General features: G+C 45.8%; 1 protein-coding gene across 1 annotated transcript in view; it reads right to left on the bottom strand.

The window, feature by feature from the left end:
• Window positions 1-224: 224 nt before the first annotated feature.
• Window positions 225-23,257, bottom strand: part of ablim2 (actin binding LIM protein family, member 2) — a 647,794-nt gene continuing 624,761 nt past the window's right edge. The window contains exon 20 of the mRNA XM_085961859.1: window positions 225-11,537. Within this exon, the coding sequence (XP_085817985.1) occupies window positions 11,424-11,537 (114 nt within the window). The 3' untranslated portion in view covers window positions 225-11,423. The remainder of the gene's footprint in view (window positions 11,538-23,257) is intronic.

Raw genomic sequence — 23,257 nt, 5'->3', positions numbered from 1 at the left:
TTTTATTTATTATTCCTCTCTCTGGTTTTAGTAGCTATTTTACCTTTATGCTCAATGACTTTATCCGATCTCTGGTCATTTGTGTTATCCTTATTCCTTCCATTAGTTTGTCCTTTAATCTCTTTTCCTGATTCTGTTCTACCCACATTGTGAATTCCCAATTGCAACCATCATTTTTCTTTGCTCACTCACAACCAACCACAGAAAGAAGGAGCTCGACATGGTTGAGGAGTTAATGGTTTATTAAACAATAAACAAGGTACTTTATGTGCAGTTCAAAAGAAGAAAACAAAACTGCAAAAATAAAATAAACCATAATACAGCAGGTGTTACACATATCTATATTAATTATAGATAGGGTGATTCTGTGATCTGGTGCTCCCAATGAGGCGTGGCACTATCAGGCTGCGCATTCCAGGAAAACATGGGCTGTGGGCCTGTGATTTCCTGAGGTATGCTCCCTTCTCGGAGTGCTGCATCATAAAATCACTCCTATACTTTCAGAAATAACAAAGTTAGTGACCAAAAATACAATCAGAACTAGATTCAAATAAAATGAACAGTTAAATAACATTATGTTGTATTGGACATATATTCAAGACGTTATATGCATTTCATTACATCTGAAGCCGTCAACACTAGAACAGTTACTTTAAAGCACAGCCTTTCTCTCGCAACACATCCTGGTTAGTGTGATTGCAGTTTATATATCTGTTACATATAGCGAAATAATCTGGTAACAAAGAAAATCTATCACTCACTGCTGTTATAAAATGGACAACTAGGGGAACAAAGAATGCATAAATGTTAATAGTTTTACAATTGAGCATTTATCTGAAGCTGTCCATTTCATGTAGCCCTGTCGGCTGGTCAATATGACAGCAGCGAACTATTTCAAATTAGCCTGTGCCATTTGATTGGTGCCACTACCATCATGATAAAGTCTATGTGCCTATTTGAAGTGACAATACATAAATTAGACAGTGCATATAGTGATATACCATTTCACCCACTAATTTCAGACATATCAATAGCCAGTTTGCCCATAAACTGAATACCGACAATTTCCATGTTAAAAATAAAAGAAAAAGCATTGACTAAATGTTATCAGTATGTAACTGGTATAAATAACACAGGATGCCTGTCAGTGAAATGCTGCTTTTGTCCCATTTGTGTCCAGTGCCTGGAGAACCCACTTTCTATTCGGCCGCTGGCAAGTTTTCAGGGCTCAGTTCTGCCACACGAAAGCCATGTTTGACTCAGTGACATTGTATTCACATCCATGTCCACAGGAGATAGAACATTGTTGCGATATTCCAATGTCCTACACTCCTAAGTGGTTAAGACTAACTAAACAGCTCTGTGTGCCTCCTACTCACTCAGTCATTTCTTAGAATGTGTCTGGACCTTTTCTAGAAGTGTCATGAAAAGCCTGATTTGGCATGAAAGAGAATATTATGTAGATACTTTTCTTTTTGTTCGTGATTACATACAGCTTACAAGTATGTAAAGTGGGCCAACAAAGAGCTCACTATCCTGCAAAGCTATTTGTCTGTATTCTAACATGACTTGCATTTTTTCAATTTATCTTTTTCCCTTTCCCCCCCATTTTTCATTTATTTCCCTGATGGTAGCATAGAAGTTATGAATTATATTTTAACTGTGTTTACTAAATAGAACCAGGATACATATTTAAAGCATTTTCTTTGAAGTAAAATTAGCAAGTTATAAAAAATATCTGTGAAGGTTACAGGATATTAAAGATCACAAATAAGTACCTATTCAAAACCTGAAGAGGCATATTTTCAAGCAGACACTACCTAAACAGAAATTCACAATATAGTCATCTTTCTATAAACTGATTAAGTATTCACTACATATGGTAGCTGACAAAAGCCTTATAATTTAAAAAAACTCATAAAGCCATGGAAAAGTTAATATAAAGGAGTGGCAATTATCTCAAGATAATATTTTCCATGAAATTAAAAGTACTCGTAGAACTCTTAACGTAGGGTCTGTAATTTGAATGCAGAATGCTGTATAATGAATAAATCTGCTATTCTTATTATCAAGTCCTCAAGCTTAGAACAATTTAACATTTGTATGTATATTTGTGCTGACTGAATGAAGTGTGGAGAATGAAAACAAAGAAAGGCAAATAACTACCAGTGTTTCGATTGTTTTTATTAATTTATGTTAAACCTGACTGGGTCTCGGTACAAAGGAAAACACAAGCGTTATTAAGGCCAAAGTGTTCTATTTAAGAAAATATTGCCCGAGAAAATCCGCATGCGCTGCGTATCCCGGCCAGCCCATGGCCTCCACTGCTAACCCCCCCGAGATTTGCAGGGTCAGAGGACAGGACCACGGCTAGTGGGGTCTTTGGCCATTTGAGGGCACATCTGAGGTGAACCACCTCATTGAAAAGGCTGGAAACGGCAGCTGAAAATTTCTGGGCCGGGAAGGTGCAGGGTTCCCCCTCTCAGAAAGAGGCTGCCTTTAACAGCCACTAGTGGCAGGGGCAACTTAATAGAATCATACAGCACAGAAGAAGGCCATTCGGCCCATCAGTCTTGAAAGAGCTATCCAATTAGATCCACTCCCCTGCTCTTTGCCCATAGCCCTGCAAATTTCTCCTTTTCAAATATATATCTAATTCCCTTTAGAAAGTTACTATTGAATCCGCTTCCTCCACCTTTCAGGCACTGCATTCCAGATCACAACTCGCTGCGTGAATCATTTCCCCCTGGATTTTTTGTCAGTTATCTTAAATCTGTGTCCTCTGGTTACTGTTCTTCTTGCCAGTGGAAACAGTTTCTCCCCATATACTTCATCAAAACCTTTATCAAATCTCCCCTTAACCTTCTCTGCTTTAAATCCCACCTTCTCTAGTCTCTCCACATAACTAGTCTCGCCCTCGTCTCTGGTGTCATTCTGGTAAATCTCCTCTACACCTTCGCCAAGGCCTTGCCATCCTTCCTGAAGTGTGGTGCGCAGAATTAGAGACAATATTCCAGCTGAGGCCTAACCATTGATTTAATAAGGTTTACTGTAACTTCCTTGCTTTTATACTCTATGGGCTAGATTTTCAGGGAGCTGTCAGGCGGGGTTTCAGGCGTGTGGGGGGGGAAATCCCGACTTTGGGGGTCCCGACACCATCCCGCCCAAAACCCCGCCCCACATAAGTTTCAGGGGCGGTGGGTACCTGCCCCGCACTGGGACCCGCCGAAACCAGGCGGGAAGGGATTAGTGCCAATTAACTACCTCTTAACAGGTAGTTAACAGGCAGTTTTTAGCCTAATCCCCATTTTGAGGGGTTTCGTGTGGGTTTCCCGACGGCTCCAAACCACGCCAGGTTAGAGCAGCGGGCCGTCAGATTGAAGGACTTGGAGGGGTCGCGATGTCGGCGCTCAGGTGAGTGATGGGTGCATGAGTGTAAAGGTAAGTGTGTTTGGTGTGACTAAAGTGTGTAAAGAACTTTTACTTACCTTTACTTACCTTAACAGCCTTTCTTCCTGTAGCCGTCGGGAGCGCAGCACTCAGCCGGAACTGAAAGCTGAACGGCTGCGATCTGTCAAAAGTGACAGCCTTCAGCTTTTAGTGCTGCTGAGATTTCTAAATGAGTCTGCGCAGAAGGACTCATCTTAGAAATCAGACTGTCAGTGTTTGACAGCTTCAAACAGCTGTGAAACACTGATATTTCATCTGTCAGAAATCTTGACAGATGAAATTGCAGTCTGTGACGTCACCTGTTGCTGGGTGGCCCTTAATTGGCACAAGGTCAATCAAAGGAAAATCGCGCGGATTGGCTGGATGTCGAAGTAGGCGGGTCAGAAACCTGAAAGGGGAAGTCCCGCCTTCTTCCCGACAGGTTCGACAAAATCGACCCCTATGCCTCTATTTATAAAGCCAAGGAGCCCATATGCTTTTTTAACAACTGTATCAAGTTGTCCTGCCACCTTCAAAGATTTTTGTATAATTAATATATTTTTTTAAATGCGCCCCTAAATGTCATGTATCCAGGCCTCAGTCCCAGTTCATCCCTTTTAGTGAAGTACACCTGGTGAGACCAGGCATACCTGCACCAACCCAATGCCGGGTCCCAACTGTGAGCAGGGGTGAAGGAACTCCTGATTTCGGAAGACCTCAAATTACTTATGTCGACGGCCTTGAAGAGGCAGGCAGAGTTTCTGACTCTTAATGACCATCCCAGATACTTTGACCCCTGGCTGGAACCCAATGTGCCTGCGGGAATCTACCAAAACGACCGTGCATTTTCGGTCCCATTGTATTTAAAATGAATTATGACTGATAATACTGTTTGCATGATGAACATTACAACATAGGCAGAGATAACCGGGAGTCAACCAACTGGTAGATCATGTTTGCGTACCAGAACACCACTTTACGCAGTGTAGGCTTTCCTCCATGATCCAGAACAGATTTAATTCACAGCTGAGCCATCTGGGGAAGATATTGAATTGAGTTGAGTATTTTGCCAAAGAGAAGAAAAGACAGGAGGAAAGTGAGCCACCCTAAGTCACTCTTGTTTTGTCCCTGGTGGCTGGTTCTAGAGTTGCAATTGGTGTAGTCCTGGGAAGAGATTACGGACAGAACTTTCCAAGGCTCCACACCAGCGACCAGGCCTCACACAAAATGGATGGCTTATTGGCAAATTGTGCGTGCATTGCTCACAATTTTTCATTCGTTAATGTCAATGAATAAAAAATAATGGACAAGGCACCCAAAGTTTTCCACTGAGTCACTCGCTGAGTGTGAAGCCCCATCGGCGGTGCAGGAACTTGGCAATTCCACCATCAGTGCCCACCTACTTGTTTTGGAATGAAATGTGACATGGAGAGGCATTTTAAAAATGATAAAAATATTTTCAAAAGAGTAAATTTTAATTATTTACTTATAAAAATCCCAGGAAAATATTCTTAACTATGATTTTTATTTTGTGGGGAAAGCTAGATTGTAATATTGTATTTTTCACTACAATTGAAAGAGTGGAGGAAACTTTGGGGTAGCTTTTCATCTTCCTATTAAGCATTGCCTGGGCAGAGCACAGAAAGAAAAACAGTATTGAGAGCATCATTACTCATGTAATGGAGCTGCCTTTTAAAGTAATGGTGCAAAATGGGCTTCCTTACACGCATGTGATCCACTTCGCCCAACTTTCCTCTCTGCGTTCTACCCAGGTGATGCTTAATGTCCAGACAGTAAAGATGAAAATCTATCCCATTGTCAGTTGTGGCTCAGTGGGTAGCACACTCGCCTCTGAGTCAGAAGGTTATGGGTTCAAGTCCCACTCCATGGTACTTGAGCACATAAAGCTAGGCTGACACTCCAGGGGAGTGCTGCGCTGTCGGAGGTGCCATCTTTCAGATGAGACGTTAAACCGAGGCCCCGTCTACTCTCTGGACGCAAAAGATCCCATGGCACTATTTCGAAGAAGAGTAGGGGAGTTATCCCTGGTGTCCTGGCCAATATTTATCCCTCAACCAACATCACTAAAACAGATTATCTGGTCATTATCACATTGCTGTTTGTGGGACCTTGCTGTGCGCAAATTAGCTGCCGCATTTCCCACATTACAACAGTGACTACACTTCAAAAGTACTCCATTGGCTGTAAAGTGCTTTGAGACGTCCGGTGGTCGTGAAAGGCGCTATATAAATGCAAGTCTTTCTTTCTTTAAGTCCGCAGTGCATTCGGAGTAGGATGATGTCATTGTTACCAGCTGTAGCTCACTAGTTAAAGCCATCTGGTTTCACATTGCAGCATTCTACTCTAACAGCACTAGATGAATTCACTAAAAGGATACTTTGTGCCCTTATCCAAAATTAAAATGTGGAGATAAATCAAACATATAAGGCACTGCCTAGGTATTAGGAGCATTTTTCAGATGTTCAATTCCTATCTCTCAACGCACTTTAACTGTGTTGACATTCTCTGCTCTACCAGTAGCAAAAACAAGATTAGCAATTCATTACTGCAACTGCCAGACAGAATTATTCTGCAAAGATTGTTCTAACTCTGTCCATTTAATGTTCATCGAAGCTGGCAGGGTTCCACTGAAATTCAGACACAACATCCACTTGTCTACTATTATGTATAAAATAGGACAATCGTGTGCTCCCTACTTACATAAATAAACACATTTCTGATATTCCCTCATTAAATTAGATACCACAACAAAGGAAACTTATGGATGCGTCAGAGGAGCAGAAACTCTTAAAGCACTGAGCAATAAACAGTGTTAAAGAATCAAATAAGAACAGCGCAGCGTGTTAGAGCCTCAAGACACTGCTATGGAATGGTAGGACAAGTTGATGCCTGCAATTTCCATGTGTTGAATTCTCAAGTCTCTGCAATATAGGGATACACTAAGCAAAAGCCAAGGGCCTCTGCACAAGGAAGGAAGAGCCACCTCAGGATGCTCTGTCACGCCTTCTTCTGGCTGGTTTCAAAGCTCTCTTGTGTATATAACCTCCTCAATAACTTAATAAATAAGCAGCTGTGATATATAAATTGGAATATAACTTTTTCTCATAAGTAAAACAAATGCAGTATTTTTTTTAAGTGAGCCAAAATTCTGTGGATATCTGTACAGCACAGCTACATTCCACAATGCCATGCTACTGGTTGGTTGTGAGAAATATACAGTGCTACAAGTTGGATTTCACCACAACAAAACAGCACACAATTCATAAGTAAACCATTGAAATTTAAGATAAAGAAAGCTAGAGTCTACTTTTTAAATTCCAAGAAACAAAGGTGCATTTCAGTAACCTGTCTTCAGTTTCAAACTCTAATAGTATTGCAGAAAAATACTTTTATAATGAAAGTGATTTGTAATGTTTGCTTCTAGACGTTACCTCCTTGCCACTTGGGTAAGTACAACGGATTAGGGTCACCACTTCCCCTGAAAAGGCAGTTTTCATTGCCATTTGAAGGGAATTAGTCTTGTGGAAAGGGGAGGAGGTACATAGCTGACTTTTGAAATCTTTAATTTATACAATTTTTGTATGAGAAACGTGTACACATTTCAATCTATTGGGCTAAAATTTGCAAAAATTTGTTTTTTTCCATTTTCTAATAAGCTTATAATTCAGATTGTATAGCATGTAAAATATTGATATACACTGTAGCTCCCATCTCCCAAATAGTGTTAGAATTGCAAAGGTACTGTTGTTTTGATAAGCTACAGAACCATTTTTCAAGCTTTCTTTAGATATTTTCTACTTTTTATGATGTACTGCAATTCACATAAAAGACTGATTTTAATACCATCAAAAATGAATGCACAGGATGATTGCTGCTATTTAATATTTATAGTTTGGTTGCATTTAGTAAATAAAGTATAGGTTGTATTGGGAGCTACGATTGTTGTTTTGAGAATGAGTAACTCCTCACCTTAGAGAATCTGTATGAGGCATTGGAAGAGGAAGCAGACTGCAGCAATTCATCAATCATCTTACCACAGGGCTGAGTGTCCATTAATCTTACAAAGGGCTGCTATTGTAAAGTAAACAGTTTCAAAATATTCATTAATACATACCTTGCCATAAGTGGATTTCTATTGTGTATTCAAACCAATTTTCTAGTTTTCAGTGAGAGCTGGCAACTAATAATTAAAATATAGCAGATGGAAACAACTGAAAACTACCAAAAACATACATTCTATTGTCTAACATTTACTCCACTGTATTTTACACAATTTAATATACATCATGTGAAATACACCTTGTGTGTATATATGCCATTCACTGAAAATCTATAGTAAATATTAATTAATTAATTTGCAACTTTGGACATGTGGCAACCTGTGCCATTATGAGCCATTTTGGACAATTCTAAGTATAAATACTTTACTTTTGCAACATTAGAGAAGTAAAAATTCTGGGCTTTAAAGTACAATTATAGCTTAGCTTACTACTACATCAGCTTCATTACTAAATACCAAGAGCCAAACATGACTTTTCATTGAAGATTACATGAGCATTATGACTAAGAGGAAAATACATCACATATCCATACACACACAATGAGTACTGCTGAGGTGAAGGTGACTGATTTGCATCCCGTCATATCTAATGCCATCAAACAGGTCATTCTGTATATTCATCTATCCTGACCTACTGAAAAACCCATAACATTTATGGTGTGTACTTGTTCACAATTGATCTTGAATTAATAATAGATGTTAAACAAAAAAGCTCAGGTACATTGTTGGGATTGGACCTTTGTTGTAATGAATCTATTTATTGTAATTATTAAGTGGAAACTTCAAACATCTGAAACTCATACATTTCCTCAAAAATAGAGACTGTGCAAAACAAAATGCTTGCGGATTACACCAATAAAAGTTGGCTACAATTTATAGACTTTTACATAAGGACTCGTCAGTGTCAATGTAAAAAGTTCATCTAAGAATTCCCAAATACTTGAATAAATATTTTCTGTGAATTATTTTTTGAGGTACTGCTAGTTCATGAACGTAACAGTTATTTAACAAAAAACTTAAGATAAACTCAGGCACTGAAAATTGGAAGCAGTTACTCTATGACTAATGGCTCTGTGATCCTGGCTGGTGGTAAAATGTTTGCATTGTGTTTACAGTTTTTGTTTCTTGCATTTTTTTTGGATTTGTTACAGACCAAAATAAACACCAAAGCATGACTTACACACATGTATTGTGTTAGTGTTCATTTTCATATGCTCTGTAAATATAAGTATTTCAAAGCAGTTATAAAGGGGTAATTTTATGAGTTCATGTTGCTAGCTGGGAGCCTCTTAATGATCAGAACATCATGGGCAGTATGCCCGAATTTCCAATGTGTGTTGGCAGTGGGCCAGGCTCCCCACCACCAGCACAGAGATTTGTAAAAATTGTCCCCCTTCCCCCATAGACTACAGAAGTTATCTTTTTTCTTTGCTGTCACTCTTAGGTAAAGTCCTAAGTATTTTGTAGCGAAAGGTGCAACTTTTAAAAGGATTTATAACAAATCCAATCTTTTCTGCACTGAACTGTAGGTCATGAAAGCGGATGTGTAGCAGTTCTTATTTTACACAATAAACGGTTTCAGTATTCCTGCTATGCTAGTTGTATGCACTGATTTAAAACAAAAATAATTTATAAACTAAGCTCTTAGAATTCATTTTTTTACAGTTAGAATAAAGTATTTATTTATAAATAAAGCATTTCATGAGTCACTGAAAGGTTTAGGCCCACATACTCCTTATCACTGACATTTAAAAAATTGGGCTATCTTTTTTGTTCATTAAGGTGAGGGATGTTTGAATTGGTAAATGGAACTATTTCCCACTTTAAGCACTCAGGGTCAGCATCAAACACTTCCAGGTCAGGTATAACATGGTTAGATGCAAATTAAAGGTCTCTTAATACAGCCTTAGCCCAATCCTTAAAAAATAGCCACGACTGCACTGTGTCCAACGCCAGTCAACCTGTGGCCTCTCTCTGATAGATTGCCGGTTTTGTGCTGTGGGTCCACACCCAATGGGAAGTTTCACTTAAGATGTGGACAGCCAACAGACACAGCAACCACATTTACAGAACATATTTAACATTGTAAAACATCCCAAGGTGCTTCACATGAGCATTAGCAAACAAAATTTGACAACAAACCACATAAGGAGATATTAGGGCAGGTGACCAAAAGCTTAGTCAAAGAGGTAGGTTTTAAGGAACGTCTTAAAGGAGGAAAGAGAGGTGGAGAGGTTTAGGGAGGGAATTCCAGAGCCTGGGGCCGAGGCAGCTAAAGGCAGGGCTGCCAATGGTACAGTGATATCGGGGATGTGCAAGACCCAGAATTGGAGGGGGGGGGGGCGGGTGCGGATCGTGGGTTTCGTGGGAGCGATCGGGGGCTTGGGTTGTGTCAACTGGCAGCAGCCTGTGGGATTGGAACCTGGAGGTTGGGGATGGGAGGGGAGGTGATCAGAGGTCGGGTCGGGGCCAGGGCCTGGAGGTTGAGGATCTCGGGAGAGGCAGCGGGATGCTGCTTTACAGGTAAGTAACTTAGCTTTTTTGTTGCAGGCGTTCTGCAGGGTTGGTTTCTCTGAGTGCAGCGAGTGCTGTCGCTGGCTGCCTCAGAGCAAACCAATGTTGCAGCGGGGATCTGAAGCAGGCATTGGGCCCCTTATTTGCTATGCAAACAGCTTAACACCTGCTTCAGGCATGGGTAAAGGCGTCTCTTGTTTGTCCTTACCCAATATCATGATCGGCGCACTTCTGGTTCGATGTGCGCACGTGTTTCCTGGCCGGCAATTAGGGCACTTAGGAGGCTGCATAGTGCTTGAAATACTGGCACTATGTGACCCAATTTCTAGGCCCACATATTAGTTTGGGGCGAGGGGGACATTGTGGCAAAAATAAACCCAAACCTTTTCCAAGTCAATACTTCATTCAAACTGGTGGATTATTCAACAGCAACTTCAAATTAAATGCAGGAGTCAATATCAGTAAAGTGGGGTTGGATGTTCTACCAGTGTACTGAAAAAATATATCAAACTGGACGACATCAGTCATCATTTACAGAAACAGCATCTGGGTCCAAGCTTGGGCTGATTACAAATAAAGCCTTACAACCAAGCAATGGTCAGCTAACATGTAACTACCACAGACATAATGCATTACTTCATTTCATTTCAGCATGTTTAAATTTAGTTTCTGTGAGTGGTATAGATGTTGCACATTTAAGAAAATGTTAGTGACATATTAATGGACACTAATCTAGGTAATTGCACATGGTGCTAGCATCTTGAGTATATGCTTGTGTATACTTGAATAAAGTGCAGTATTAGCTTTGCTTCTTCTCCTGCTTCCCATCAAGAACATTTTCCACAGCTATCAGTGAGAAGCAATAATTATACCCATATCCATTTCTATAACCAATCTCAAGCTTCCAATGCTAGCTTCCTTCCTACCAACTAGCCTATTAGCAATAATCTACTATTGTACCAGAATCATTGTTTAAGGACCTGGACTATTCATAGAAATAATAACAAATTATTGCCATGTGGAAAATATTAAAGAGGTTTTTTTTGACCAGGATAAAATGCACTTTGGACACTAAATCCTGAGCTGCTCCTTTCCCTCCCTCCTTTGTCAAGCAGTCTTATTATGCTATAGTTTAACTAGACAGCTATTTCTTACAGGTTTTCAGCAAACAACAGTCTAAGCTTAGAGCTTAATGGCTATAATACTTAGCTTTTCATGCAAGATTAGCAGAAACACAACCTCTAGGCCTGCACACATTCTCAAAACTGTTCTCATAATTCATCCGGTGATGAAATAACATATAAGTTGTTCAAGTCATGAGCACAGACTTTATTTTTCCTGGTAGGATTTTCATTGCTAAGGAGGACTTTCCCTGTTGAAATTTATATATTTTTTCTGGTTAAAAGAGGCGTGCTTTTTTCTTCATGTCATTTCTCTTCCATAGTGCAAGCCGATTAAATTCTTCTATAGTCAAACCAAACACCCGATAGAATTCCTCTGGAGACAAGTGCCGCTGGAAAAGAAAAAATATCACTGTATTTATGCCAAAAGGAGAATAATTATTTTTCTTTACAATTATTAGAAATTACAAACAATAAATGTAGAACAGTTCTAAATAAAACAGCAATTTTATTCAAAAAGGTTCTGATGAAGGGTCACATCTATCTGTAGCATTAATCTATCTTACTCTCAGACACTGATTGATCTGCTGTGCATTTCCAGCTATTCCCATGTTTTATTCCAAAGCCCGATATTTGGATGTTGCTTTATATCTCTTAATATTTCTGTTCAATCTGGACATAGTTGGAATCACTCATTTTAAACCCATCCCGATTAAAGCTTCTCCTAAAACTACAAAAGAGGACAATCTCTCTCTCTCTACTAAAATGCATCACTGGGTTTATTTACTACATTGGTACCAATATGTTATAGGAAAAAATAACAGTTATGCTAATATGCTTTAATATTGGGGGTAATTTCCACCTTCATTGCTTGGCAGTGAACTGGCAGAGTGGATCGCTGGCCCAGTATAGAACATGCTCGATTTAAAATTGTGGGTGATTCGCTCCACTAGTTTACTAATAGCACTCCCTATAGGCAGCTCACTGATTGGGAGGCAGGAGATCTAGCAGAGTGGCTGCTACTTAAAGGCAGCCTGCAGCACTTGAAAGGGAAGCTGCACTTTCTGATGGTGATTGGGTGGAAAGTGACTTTCTGAAGCAGCAGGCAGCATGACTTTGTCCAGAATCCCCAGATTCTCTAATGCAGCTGTGATGGTGCTGACAGAGCAAGTGAGAAGCAGGAAGGAGGTCCCCTTCCCCTCTGATGAGCGACGGATGGTCAGACAAATTAGTCAGCAGCAAAAGAGAGAGGTGGTAGAGCAAACCAATGCTACCAGCATTGTTCCCAGGACTTGGCTGCCGTGCAGGAAAAAATGTAATGACCTCGCCAGGATTGCCAAAGTAAGACACTCTTCTTCACATCGCTCTTACTCTCTGCCCAGCCCTACACCACCTTACTTTAGCCTCAGCACTCTCAATCCTTCCTTTTCCTGCTTCCTATTCTTCAATCGCAATGGGACGGTTCACTGCCCCTCCTTCTGCTAGCACTCAGGCACTCAAGACCTGAGACTGCCCTTACAACTACTTCCCGTTTTTGGCCAAACCTGCTGCTTCTTCTTTTCATGCACACTAAACTAAGCTGCTCAATGCACATCCTGCCACCAATGGAAGAGGCCATCAACATCATTGGCAGAGAGAAGGCACACAGAGCATCGGAGATGGCCAGGCTGGAGGCCACACACAACAGCCTATTTAAGCATCTTCCCTTCTTTTTTCTTTCTACTGAATTTTTTCATTCACACATACAGCATGACGACCTTGTGATGTTAGAGGGGTCCAGTAATGCCAACCTCACCGTCTCAAAAATCGTGGGACAAAATCTTAAAAATCATGAGATTTGGTACAGAAATCATGAGTTGCTATTTTTTCCCATCCCGACCCCTCGCTGACCTTTGCTCCCAGACAGGAAGCACATTCCGCGACCTTTGCTCCTGGAGAGGAAGCGAATTCAGCCGTCACTAACCGATTACTAGCATAAGAACGTAAGAACATAAGAAATAGGTGCCTTGCACTTCTGATCACAAAACGTAAAAAAGAATAAGGATTTCTGGATACATGGGGTGCGGATCTAATTTCCCCCAAACCAGCCTCTAGATTACTAGTCCAGTAACGTAACCACTACACCATGGTACCATATGTGTGAGGGCATACGTCGGATGAGTATAGGATTGGCTCAGCCATAAAGTCTTCCATGATCTTGCAGGCTGCCAACACTAGCTGTCTGGGTTAGTACATAAGGAATAGTTACTTTGGCAATGTACGAGAGGGCATGAAATGCCTGTGAAACCATACCCCAGCATGAGTCAGTGCTTCCAGAGGAAGAGAGAAAAGAACAGGAGGATGAAAATATAGTCTATCAGGAAAACAGATCTAGAAAATAGGTTTGTGTTGGGGCGAGGAGAGTGTGTGGAGTATTTGTCGGGGAACACTTCAGCAGTCAAGGACATTCAGCCTCCGATCTTCGGGTAAGCATTCTCCAAGGCGGCCTTCGAGACACACAACGCAAAATCGTCGGGCAGAAACTGATAGCCAAGTTCCGCACCCATGAGGACGGCCTCAACCGAGATCTGGGGTTCATGTCACGCTACATGTAACCCCACCTGACGCAGGGTCATCCAGACTCGAGTCGACATTGGCTTGTTCTCTCTACACAGATGCGGCCGGACCTGCTGTGATTTCCAGCCAAAAAAAATGTTTTTTGTCTGTTTTTTTTTGTTTTTCATACAGACCCCAGCATCTGCAATATTTGACCCCTTGTGACCCCACCTCATTGTTCTTTGATGTAATGTTTCCCTGACTGACCTGTTTGGACACCATTCACACCTTTGACTGCTGTGATTATCTCTCTGCCGAGGTGTGATAAATGGCAGTTGGAAAGGTTACCTGTAAACATCTGACATGATTCTCTGACTATATAAGCTGTGTCTTTATGCATTTTTCCACTTCACCTGAAGAAGGAGCAGCGCTCCGAAAGCTTGTGATTTCAAATAAAGCTGTTGGACTATAACCTGGTGTTGTGTGACTTCTTACATTTGTCCACCCCAGTCCAACTCCGGCATCTCCACACCATGGTTATTAGTCCAGCATTAAATTGACCATGTAATGCCCTCCTGGTGATGTTAGGCCCGGCATCAGTCCCGAATATGGTGTCCAGAAGGGGCGTTGCATCTTCCAACAGCCTCTGCAGCCGAAGCGGTGATTTCACTTGGCATTGTGGGATATTAAAAGGGCAATGCATTGTCTTTTGCTTAAAAGGGCAATGCCTTCTAAACTGATAAAAATAAAGTAAAATAAAATGCATTTTTCATCCCTTACTGCTCAAATGCCTTTTAAAAAAAATTAACATTATCCTCATACGTTATCCTCCTTCTGGCATGCACCCCTTGCTTTCCAAGCCTCCCTCACCACAACTCCACCCTTGTGCCTTCCTCATTTTACACACCCAAGAAATACAGCCTGCCAGTGGTTGACCAAGAAGAGGTAGAGGAGAGTGAAGAAGAACAAGAACAAGTAGAAACACCATCACTTGATTTGACACTCCCTGCCACCAGCTCCTCAAGGTCGACCTGTAAGACCATCTGCAGTGTCCCCCACTGAAAGTCAGCAGCCTTCCACCAGCCATGCTGCAGCCACTGGGGTAGGACTGCATGACATCAGTAGGATAGGCAAAGACACACACAAGACAGTCACTAAGGGAATGCATAAGGGTGATGAGTTGATTTCTTAATGTCATATTGGATGAATAGATGTATAAAGTTGGATTGGAAAGTTTGCTTTGTGGTGGCTTTTATTTCAGCATTGTGGCCAGGAGGATGCTGTGATGGTCAGTGACAGAGGGAAGGTAAGGCGTGGGACAAATGTTGAAAGAGGAATTGGGATTGTGGTCACTGGTACCGCAGGTGGATCATTCCATCCCAGATATCCCATCCAGAAAGTGGGCTGTCTGGGTTGCATCCTTCCTGTTGGTTCCTCTTCCTCTGCTGCCTCCTCTTCTCCATCTTCCTCTTCCCTCTGCGAGCGGAGGCTGTAAATCGGAAATGACAGCATAAAATGCTGGAAACTCAGCAGGTCAGGCAGCATCTCGACCTGAGACGTGAACTCTGTTTCTATCTCGGCGGATGTTGCCTGACCAGCTTAGTATTTGCAGCATTTTCTGTCTTCTCAGAGGCCTTCCTTTACCATCTGAGGTCTTGCAAGCATCCAGCAGCACTCCCTGCACACTTAAAAAACGTTTAACATGTATTGCAGCAAGCCACTATTCCAATAAAATAAAAAATATCCAGTCCAAAAACTTAAATGCAAACTTACCTGAAAGATGTGTGTGTCCCTTTAAGAGGTGCTGATGTGAGTGTGCTCTGAGAGTTTCCTGAATGCTGGGTTTTCATGGTGAGCTTCGGACCCAGCGCTGAACTCAGTGCTATGGTCCAAGTTCGCCAAGGTGATGTTAAGTCGGCATGGATGTCACCCTCTACCTAATTTAAATTTCCATGGGCATCGCTTTTACCGGCAGCGCTGCCGGCCCTCGGAAAATGGCGGACACTGTGGGATCCGCCACCAGCTGGCAAAAAAGTGGCGGTCAGCGTGTTTTTGCTAAATTTTGCCAGTAATAGGTGGCATTAGACACCCGAATTTTAGCCCATTGTATGTTGCCAAAAACCCATTCGAGTTCAGAGTCAGAACACTCTACGGCCACTATAAGTGCTTTGAAATGGTCTAGGTAGCCAACAACTACAATGTGATACAAATAAAATGTCTCCCAAAATGTTTCCAGCATTTCACCTGAGAACTGAGAATCCCCTTGAACGACGCTGAAAATGTCCGCCTCCCTTCTTGTACCACCCATGTTTTGAGGGTGGAATGAGGAACTGGTGGTAGGAACATGTGCAGAGGTGCAAAATGGAGTTGGGGGTCGTGACAACATAATTTGTCCAGATTTGCATGTATTCATTATGCCTCCACCTATTTTTGGCGGGAGCTCCAGCCGCCTAAATGAAGGTCCCCCCGAATATCAGAATGGGCAGACAACCAACAGTAAGTTGCCGGCTCTGTTCTCCACATGACTTTCATAGAATCACAGAAAGTTACAACAGGGAAGGAGACCATTTTGGCCCATTGTGTCCGCGCCGGCCAACAAAGAGCTATCCAGCCTAATCCAACTTCCCAGCTCTTGGTCCGTAGCCCTGCAGGTTAGAGTATCCCAAGTGCACATCCAAGTTCTTTTTAAATGTGGTTAGGATTCCTGCCTCTACCACCCTTTCAGGCAGTGAGTTCCAGACCCCCACAACCCTCTGGGTGAAGAAATTTCCCCATAAATTCCCTCTAAACCTTCCCCCAATTACTTTAAATCTGTGCCCCCTGGTTTTTGACCCCTCTGCTAAGAGAAATATATTCAAGAAAGAGTTGGATATATTTCTTGAGGCTAAAGGAATCAAGGGATATGGGGAGAAGGCAGGGACAGGGTACTGAAATTGGATGATCAGCCATGATCTCATTGAATGGCGGAGCAGGCTCGAAGGGCCGAATGGCCTACTCCTGCTCCTATCTTCTATGTTTCTATCCACTTTATCTATGCCCCTCATAATTTTATACACCTCAATAAGGTCTCCCCTCAGCCTCCTCTGTTCCAAGGAAAACAGACTCAGCCTATCCAGTCTTTCCTCATAGCTAAGATTCTCTACTCCTGGCAACATCCTTGTAAATCTCTTCTGTACCCTCTCTAGTGCAATCACATCTTTCCTGTAATGTGGTGACCAGAGCTGCACGCAGTACTCTAGCTGAGGCCTAAATAGTGTTTTATACAGTTGAAGCATAAACCCCCTGCTCTTGTATTCTATGCCACGGCTAATAAAGGCAAGCATTCCGTATGCCTTCTTAACCACCTTATCTACTTGGCCTGTTACCTTCAGGGATCTGTGGATATGCACTCCAAGGTCCCCTTGTTCCTCTACACTACTCAGTGTCCTACCATTTAATGTGTATTCCCTTTCCTTGTTAGCCCTCCCCAAATGCATTACCTCACACTTCTCCGGATTGAATTCCATTTGCCACTGTTCTGCCCACCTGACCAATTTATTGATATCTTCCTGCAGTCTACAGCTTCCTTCAGTATCAACCACACAGCCGATTTTAGTATCATCTGCAAACTTCTTAATCATACCTCCTAAATTCAAGTCAAGATCGTTGATATATACCACAAAAAGCAAGGGACCTAATACTGAGCCCTGCGGAATCCCACCGGAAACAGCCTTCCAGTCACAAAAACACCCATCAACCATTACCCTCTGCTTCCTGTCTCCGAACCAGTTTTGAATCCAACTTGACACTTTGCTCTGGATCCCATGGGCTTTTAACTTCATGACCAGTCTGCCATGTGGAACCTTATCAAACGCCTTGCTAAAGTCCATATACACTACATCAAATGCACTACCCTCATCTACCCGCCTCAAAAAATTCAATCAAGCTTGTCAGACACGACCTTCCCTTAACAAATCCGTGCTGACTATCCTTGATTAATCCGTGTCTTTCTAAATGAAGATTTATCCTGTCCTTCAGAATTCTTTCCAATAATTTTCCCACCACCGAGGTTAGGCTGACTGGCCTGTAATTACTCGGTCTATCCTTTTCTTCCTTTTTAAACAAGGGTACCACATTAGCAGTCCTCCAGTTCTCCGGCACCACACCTGAAGCTAGAGAGGATTGAAAAATGATGGTTAGGGCCTCTGCTATTTCCTCTTTTGCTTCGCTTAACAGCCTGGGATACATTTCATCCAGGCCTGGGGATTTATCACTTTTAAAGCTGCTAAACCCCTTAATACTTCCTCTCTCACTATGTTTATTTCATTTAATATTTCACATTCCTCCCCCGCCAATAGCCATGTCTGCTTCGACCCTCTCCTTTGTGAAAACAGACGCAAAGTATTCATTAAGAACCCTACTGACGTCTCCCGCCTCCACACGCAGATTACCCTCATGATCTCTAATAGGCCCTACCCTTTCTTTAGTTTTTTTTCTCGCTACTGCCCCAGTTTAGGTGTAAATATATTATCATATTACATTACTATTATTTCCAGTGGGAATTGAGGCTTTTTTGCACTATTCATCATATCCTGCAACTTGGACTGTTATTGCTATACTTTTTGCTTATTTGCTTATTGTTTTTATTTATACTTGTTTTTATTTTTTTGCTTTTATATTATATGCTTGTATCGTGGGAGTGAGTGGGGAGTAAGCATTCCATTGTACTAGTTACATATGGCAATAAAATGATCTTGAATCTTGAAATAAGATGGTAGCGAGAAGGAAATTGGCCCCAATGACTCCTGAATTGTTTAAGTAGAGACTATCATGCAAACCATATAGCAGATGTGGAAAATAAGAAGGAACAGGATTTGTTTATTGTCTTATATAGATTTGAACTTAATGTGGACTCAAAAAAAAGGGGTGGAGAGAAGCAGGGCAAGGGGCCCTCATTATACTATGCAAAATCTTAATTGCACAGAATTTACAGCACAGAAATAGGCCATTCGGCGCAACTGATCTATGCCAGCAATTATGTTCCACACGAGCCTCCTCCCATCTGTCTTTATCTAAGCCTATCAGCAGCTTAAACCTTAAATAGCTTAAATTAATGTAAACTTTTTTTTAATGGTAATATGGGGGAAAATTACATATCATGCTTCCAAATCTGTCACAATGGCCCTGATATTTACCGGGAGACGGGGAGGGAACAGGAACGTCTCTCAACGGCTGGGAAACGCTGAAATGGCGGGAACACAGGGGTACTGCCGAATTAAATGCAGGACCATCGTAGAATTTTTTTACTCCATTTCCTGCCTGGCAGCTGGCCAGATTGAAGGCTGGCCGGCAGCTAGGTGAGAAAACCTGTGGTAGACAGCAGCCAGGGACCGTTGGGGATAGTCCCTGGCAATCAAGAAGATCAGGGTTCAATATGGGTGGGCTCAGATTACAGGGGGAAGAGAGCGTATGGAGAAATCATGGGAGGAGAGATCGTGGTGGGAGAGATCGTGGGGGACAAATCGCGGGGGGAGAGAGATCACAGGGGAGGGGAGATCGCGGGGAAGGGGAGATCGCGGGGAAGGGGAGATCGCGGGGGAAGGGAGCTCGCAGGGGGGAAGAGAGATCACGTGGGGAATGAGATATCATGGGGGGAAGAGAGATTGCGAGGGGGAAGGGAGATCATGGGGGAAGAGAGATCAATGGGGAAGAGAGATCACGAGGGAAGAGATCACGGGGAAAAGAGATCACGGGGAAAGAGAGATCACAAGGGGTAGATCACGAGGGGAAGAGAGCGCGTTGTGGAAGTGAGATCGCAGGAGGAAGAGAGATCGCGCGGGAAGAGAAATCACGAGGGGAAGTGAGATCGTGGGGGGAAGAGAGATAGTGGTGGGGGGGAAGAGTGCTCATGGGGGGGTGGGGGGAGCTGTGATCGCTGGGGAAGATAGATTGCGGGAGAAGAGGGGCCACGGCGGGGTGGGAGGAGGAGGAGAGAGATCGAAGGGTGCTTGCAGCACGGTGGAGAGATCCTGAAAAAGGAGGCTGTACTCTTTCTGTGGCCCACAGTTAAACTTTCCGTTGAACTTTTTTTAAGTAACGGAAATGTGCTAGCAATACACATCAGGTTGGTTAGCATCTGACTGGAAGGAAGATAGTTAAACATTTTGGCATAATTCTTCATTGGAGGGTAGCTAATGTTACCCCACTATTCAAAAAAGGTGGTAGAGAAATAGCGGGGAATTATAGACCGGTAAGCCTGACATCGGTAGTGGGGAAAATGCTAGAGTCCATTATAAAAGGCTAGCTGGAGTGCCCGGCGGTGCCGAGGCTTTTTCGAGGGCATGTTGTTGTTGGAAGAGAGAGAGGGAGAGAGCGACTGGGGGGAAGGGAGAGAGCGACTGGGGGGGAAGAGAGAGAGAGAGCGACTGGGGGGGAAGAGAGAGAGAGAGTGACTTGGGGGGGGGAAGAGAGAGAGAGCGCGACTGGGGGGGAAGAGAGAGAGTGACTGGGGGGGGAAGAGAGAGAGCGACGGGGGGTGAAGAGAGAGAGAGAGCGACTGGGGGGGGAAGAGAGAGAGGGAGCGACAGGGGGGGAAGAGAGAGCGCGACTGGGGGGGGGGAAGAGAGAGAGAGCGCGACTGGGGGGGAAGAGAGAGAGCGACTGGGGGGGGAAGAGAGAGCGCGACTGGGGGGGGGAAGAGAGAGAGCGACTGGGGGGGAAGAGAGAGAGCGACTGGGGGGGGAAGAGAGAGAGCGACTGGGGGGGAAGAGAGAGAGCGACTGGGGGGGAAGAGAGAGAGCGACTGGGGGGGAAGAGAGCGAGCGACTGGGGGGGAAGAGAGCGAGCGACTGGGGGGGAAGAGAGCGAGCGACTGGGGGGGAAGAGAGCGAGCGACTGGGGGGGAAGAGAGCGAGCGACTGGGGGGGAAGAGAGCGAGCGACTGGGGGGGAAGAGAGCGAGCGACTGGGGGGGAAGAGAGCGAGCGACTGGGGGGGAAGAGAGCGAGCGACTGGGGGGGAAGAGAGCGAGCGACTGGGGGGGAAGAGAGCGAGCGACTGGGGGGGAAGAGAGCGAGCGACTGGGGGGGAAGAGAGCGAGCGACTGGGGGGGGAAGAGAGCGAGCGACTGGGGGAAGAGAGCGAGCGACTGGGGGGAAGAGAGAGAGCGCGACTGGGGGGGAAGAGAGAGAGAGCGACTGGGGGGGAAGAGAGAGAGAGCGACTGGGGGGGAAGAGAGAGCGACGGGGGGAAGAGAGAGAGAGCGCGACTGGGGGGGAAGAGAGAGAGCGACTGGGGGGGAAGAGAGAGAGCGACTGGGGGGGGAAGAGAGAGAGCGACTGGGGGGGGAAGAGAGAGAGCGACTGGGGGGGGAAGAGAGAGAGCGACTGGGGGGGGAAGAGAGAGAGCGACTGGGGGGGAAGAGAGAGAGCGACTGGGGGGGAAGAGAGAGAGCGACTGGGGGGGAAGAGAGAGAGCGACTGGGGGGGAAGAGAGAGAGCGACTGGGGGGGAAGAGAGAGAGCGACTGGGGGGGAAGAGAGAGAGCGACTGGGGGGGAAGAGAGCGAGCGACTGGGGGGGAAGAGAGCGAGCGACTGGGGGGGAAGAGAGCGAGCGACTGGGGGGGGAAGAGAGCGAGCGACTGGGGGGGGAAGAGAGCGAGCGACTGGGGGGGAAGAGAGCGAGCGACTGGGGGGGAAGAGAGCGAGCGACTGGGGGGGAAGAGAGCGAGCGACTGGGGGGGAAGAGAGCGAGCGACTGGGGGGGAAGAGAGCGAGCGACTGGGGGGGAAGAGAGCGAGCGACTGGGGGGGAAGAGAGCGAGCGACTGGGGGGGAAGAGAGCGAGCGACTGGGGGGGAAGAGAGCGAGCGACTGGGGGGGAAGAGAGCGAGCGACTGGGGGGGAAGAGAGCGAGCGACTGGGGGGGAAGAGAGCGAGCGACTGGGGGGGAAGAGAGCGAGCGACTGGGGGGGAAGAGAGCGAGCGACTGGGGGGGAAGAGAGCGAGCGACTGGGGGGGAAGAGAGCGAGCGACTGGGGGGGGAAGAGAGCGAGCGACTGGGGGGGGAAGAGAGCGAGCGACTGGGGGGGAAGAGAGCGAGCGACTGGGGGGGAAGAGAGCGAGCGACTGGGGGGGAAGAGAGCGAGCGACTGGGGGGGAAGAGAGCGAGCGACTGGGGGGGAAGAGAGCGAGCGACTGGGGGGGAAGAGAGCGAGCGACTGGGGGGGAAGAGAGCGAGCGACTGGGGGGGAAGAGAGCGAGCGACTGGGGGGGAAGAGAGCGAGCGACTGGGGGGGAAGAGAGCGAGCGACTGGGGGGGAAGAGAGCGAGCGACTGGGGGGGAAGAGAGAGAGCGACTGGGGGGGAAGAGAGAGAGCGACTGGGGGGGAAGAGAGCGAGCGACTGGGGGGGAAGAGAGAGAGCGACTGGGGGGGAAGAGAGAGAGCGACTGGGGGGGAAGAGAGAGAGCGACTGGGGGGGAAGAGAGAGAGCGACTGGGGGGGAAGAGAGAGAGCGACTGGGGGGGAAGAGAGAGAGCGACTGGGGGGGAAGAGAGAGAGCGACTGGGGGGGAAGAGAGAGAGCGACTGGGGGGGAAGAGAGAGAGCGACTGGGGGGGAAGAGAGAGAGCGACTGGGGGGGAAGAGAGAGAGCGACTGGGGGGGAAGAGAGAGAGCGACTGGGGGGGAAGAGAGAGAGCGACTGGGGGGGAAGAGAGAGAGCGACTGGGGGGGAAGAGAGAGAGCGACTGGGGGGGAAGAGAGAGAGCGACTGGGGGGTGGAAGAGAGAGAGCGACTGGGGGGGAAGAGAGAGAGCGACTGGGGGGGGAAGAGAGAGAGCGACTGGGGGGGGAAGAGAGAGAGCGACTGGGGGGGGAAGAGAGAGAGCGACTGGGGGGGGAAGAGAGAGAGCGACTGGGGGGGGAAGAGAGAGAGCGACTGGGGGGGGAAGAGAGAGAGCGACTGGGGGGGGAAGAGAGAGAGCGACTGGGGGGGGAAGAGAGAGAGCGACTGGGGGGGGAAGAGAGAGAGCGACTGGGGGGGGGGAAGAGAGAGAGCGACTGGGGGGGGGGAAGAGAGAGAGCGACTGGGGGGGGGGAAGAGAGCGACTGGGGGGGAAGAGAGAGAGCGACTGGGGGGGAAGAGAGAGAGCGACTGGGGGGGAAGAGAGAGAGCGACTGGGGGGGAAGAGAGAGAGCGACTGGGGGGGAAGAGAGAGAGCGACTGGGGGGGGAAGAGAGAGAGCGACTGGGGGGGAAGAGAGAGAGCGACTGGGGGGGGAAGAGAGAGTGCGACTGGGGGGGAAGAGAGAGTGCGACTGGGGGGGAAGAGAGAGTGCGACTGGGGGGGAAGAGAGAGAGCGACTGGGGGGAAGAGAGCGAGCGACTGGGGGGGAAGAGAGCGAGCGACTGGGGGGGGAAGAGAGCGAGCGACTGGGGGGGGGGAAGAGAGCGAGCGACTGGGGGGGGAAGAGAGCGAGCGACTGGGGGGGGAAGAGAGCGAGCGACTGGGGGGGAAGAGAGCGAGCGACTGGGGGGGGAAGAGAGCGAGCGACTGGGGGAAGAGAGCGAGCGACTGGGGGGAAGAGAGAGAGCGACTG

The sequence above is a fragment of the Somniosus microcephalus genome, chromosome 2 (genome assembly GCF_052327205.1).
Source record: "Somniosus microcephalus isolate GS21.2 chromosome 2, FLI_Smic_1.0, whole genome shotgun sequence".
Classification (NCBI taxonomy): Eukaryota; Metazoa; Chordata; class Chondrichthyes; order Squaliformes; family Somniosidae; genus Somniosus; species Somniosus microcephalus.
Note: the sequence above shows the minus strand (reverse complement) of the source record. Positions and strands in the feature narration are given on the sequence as shown.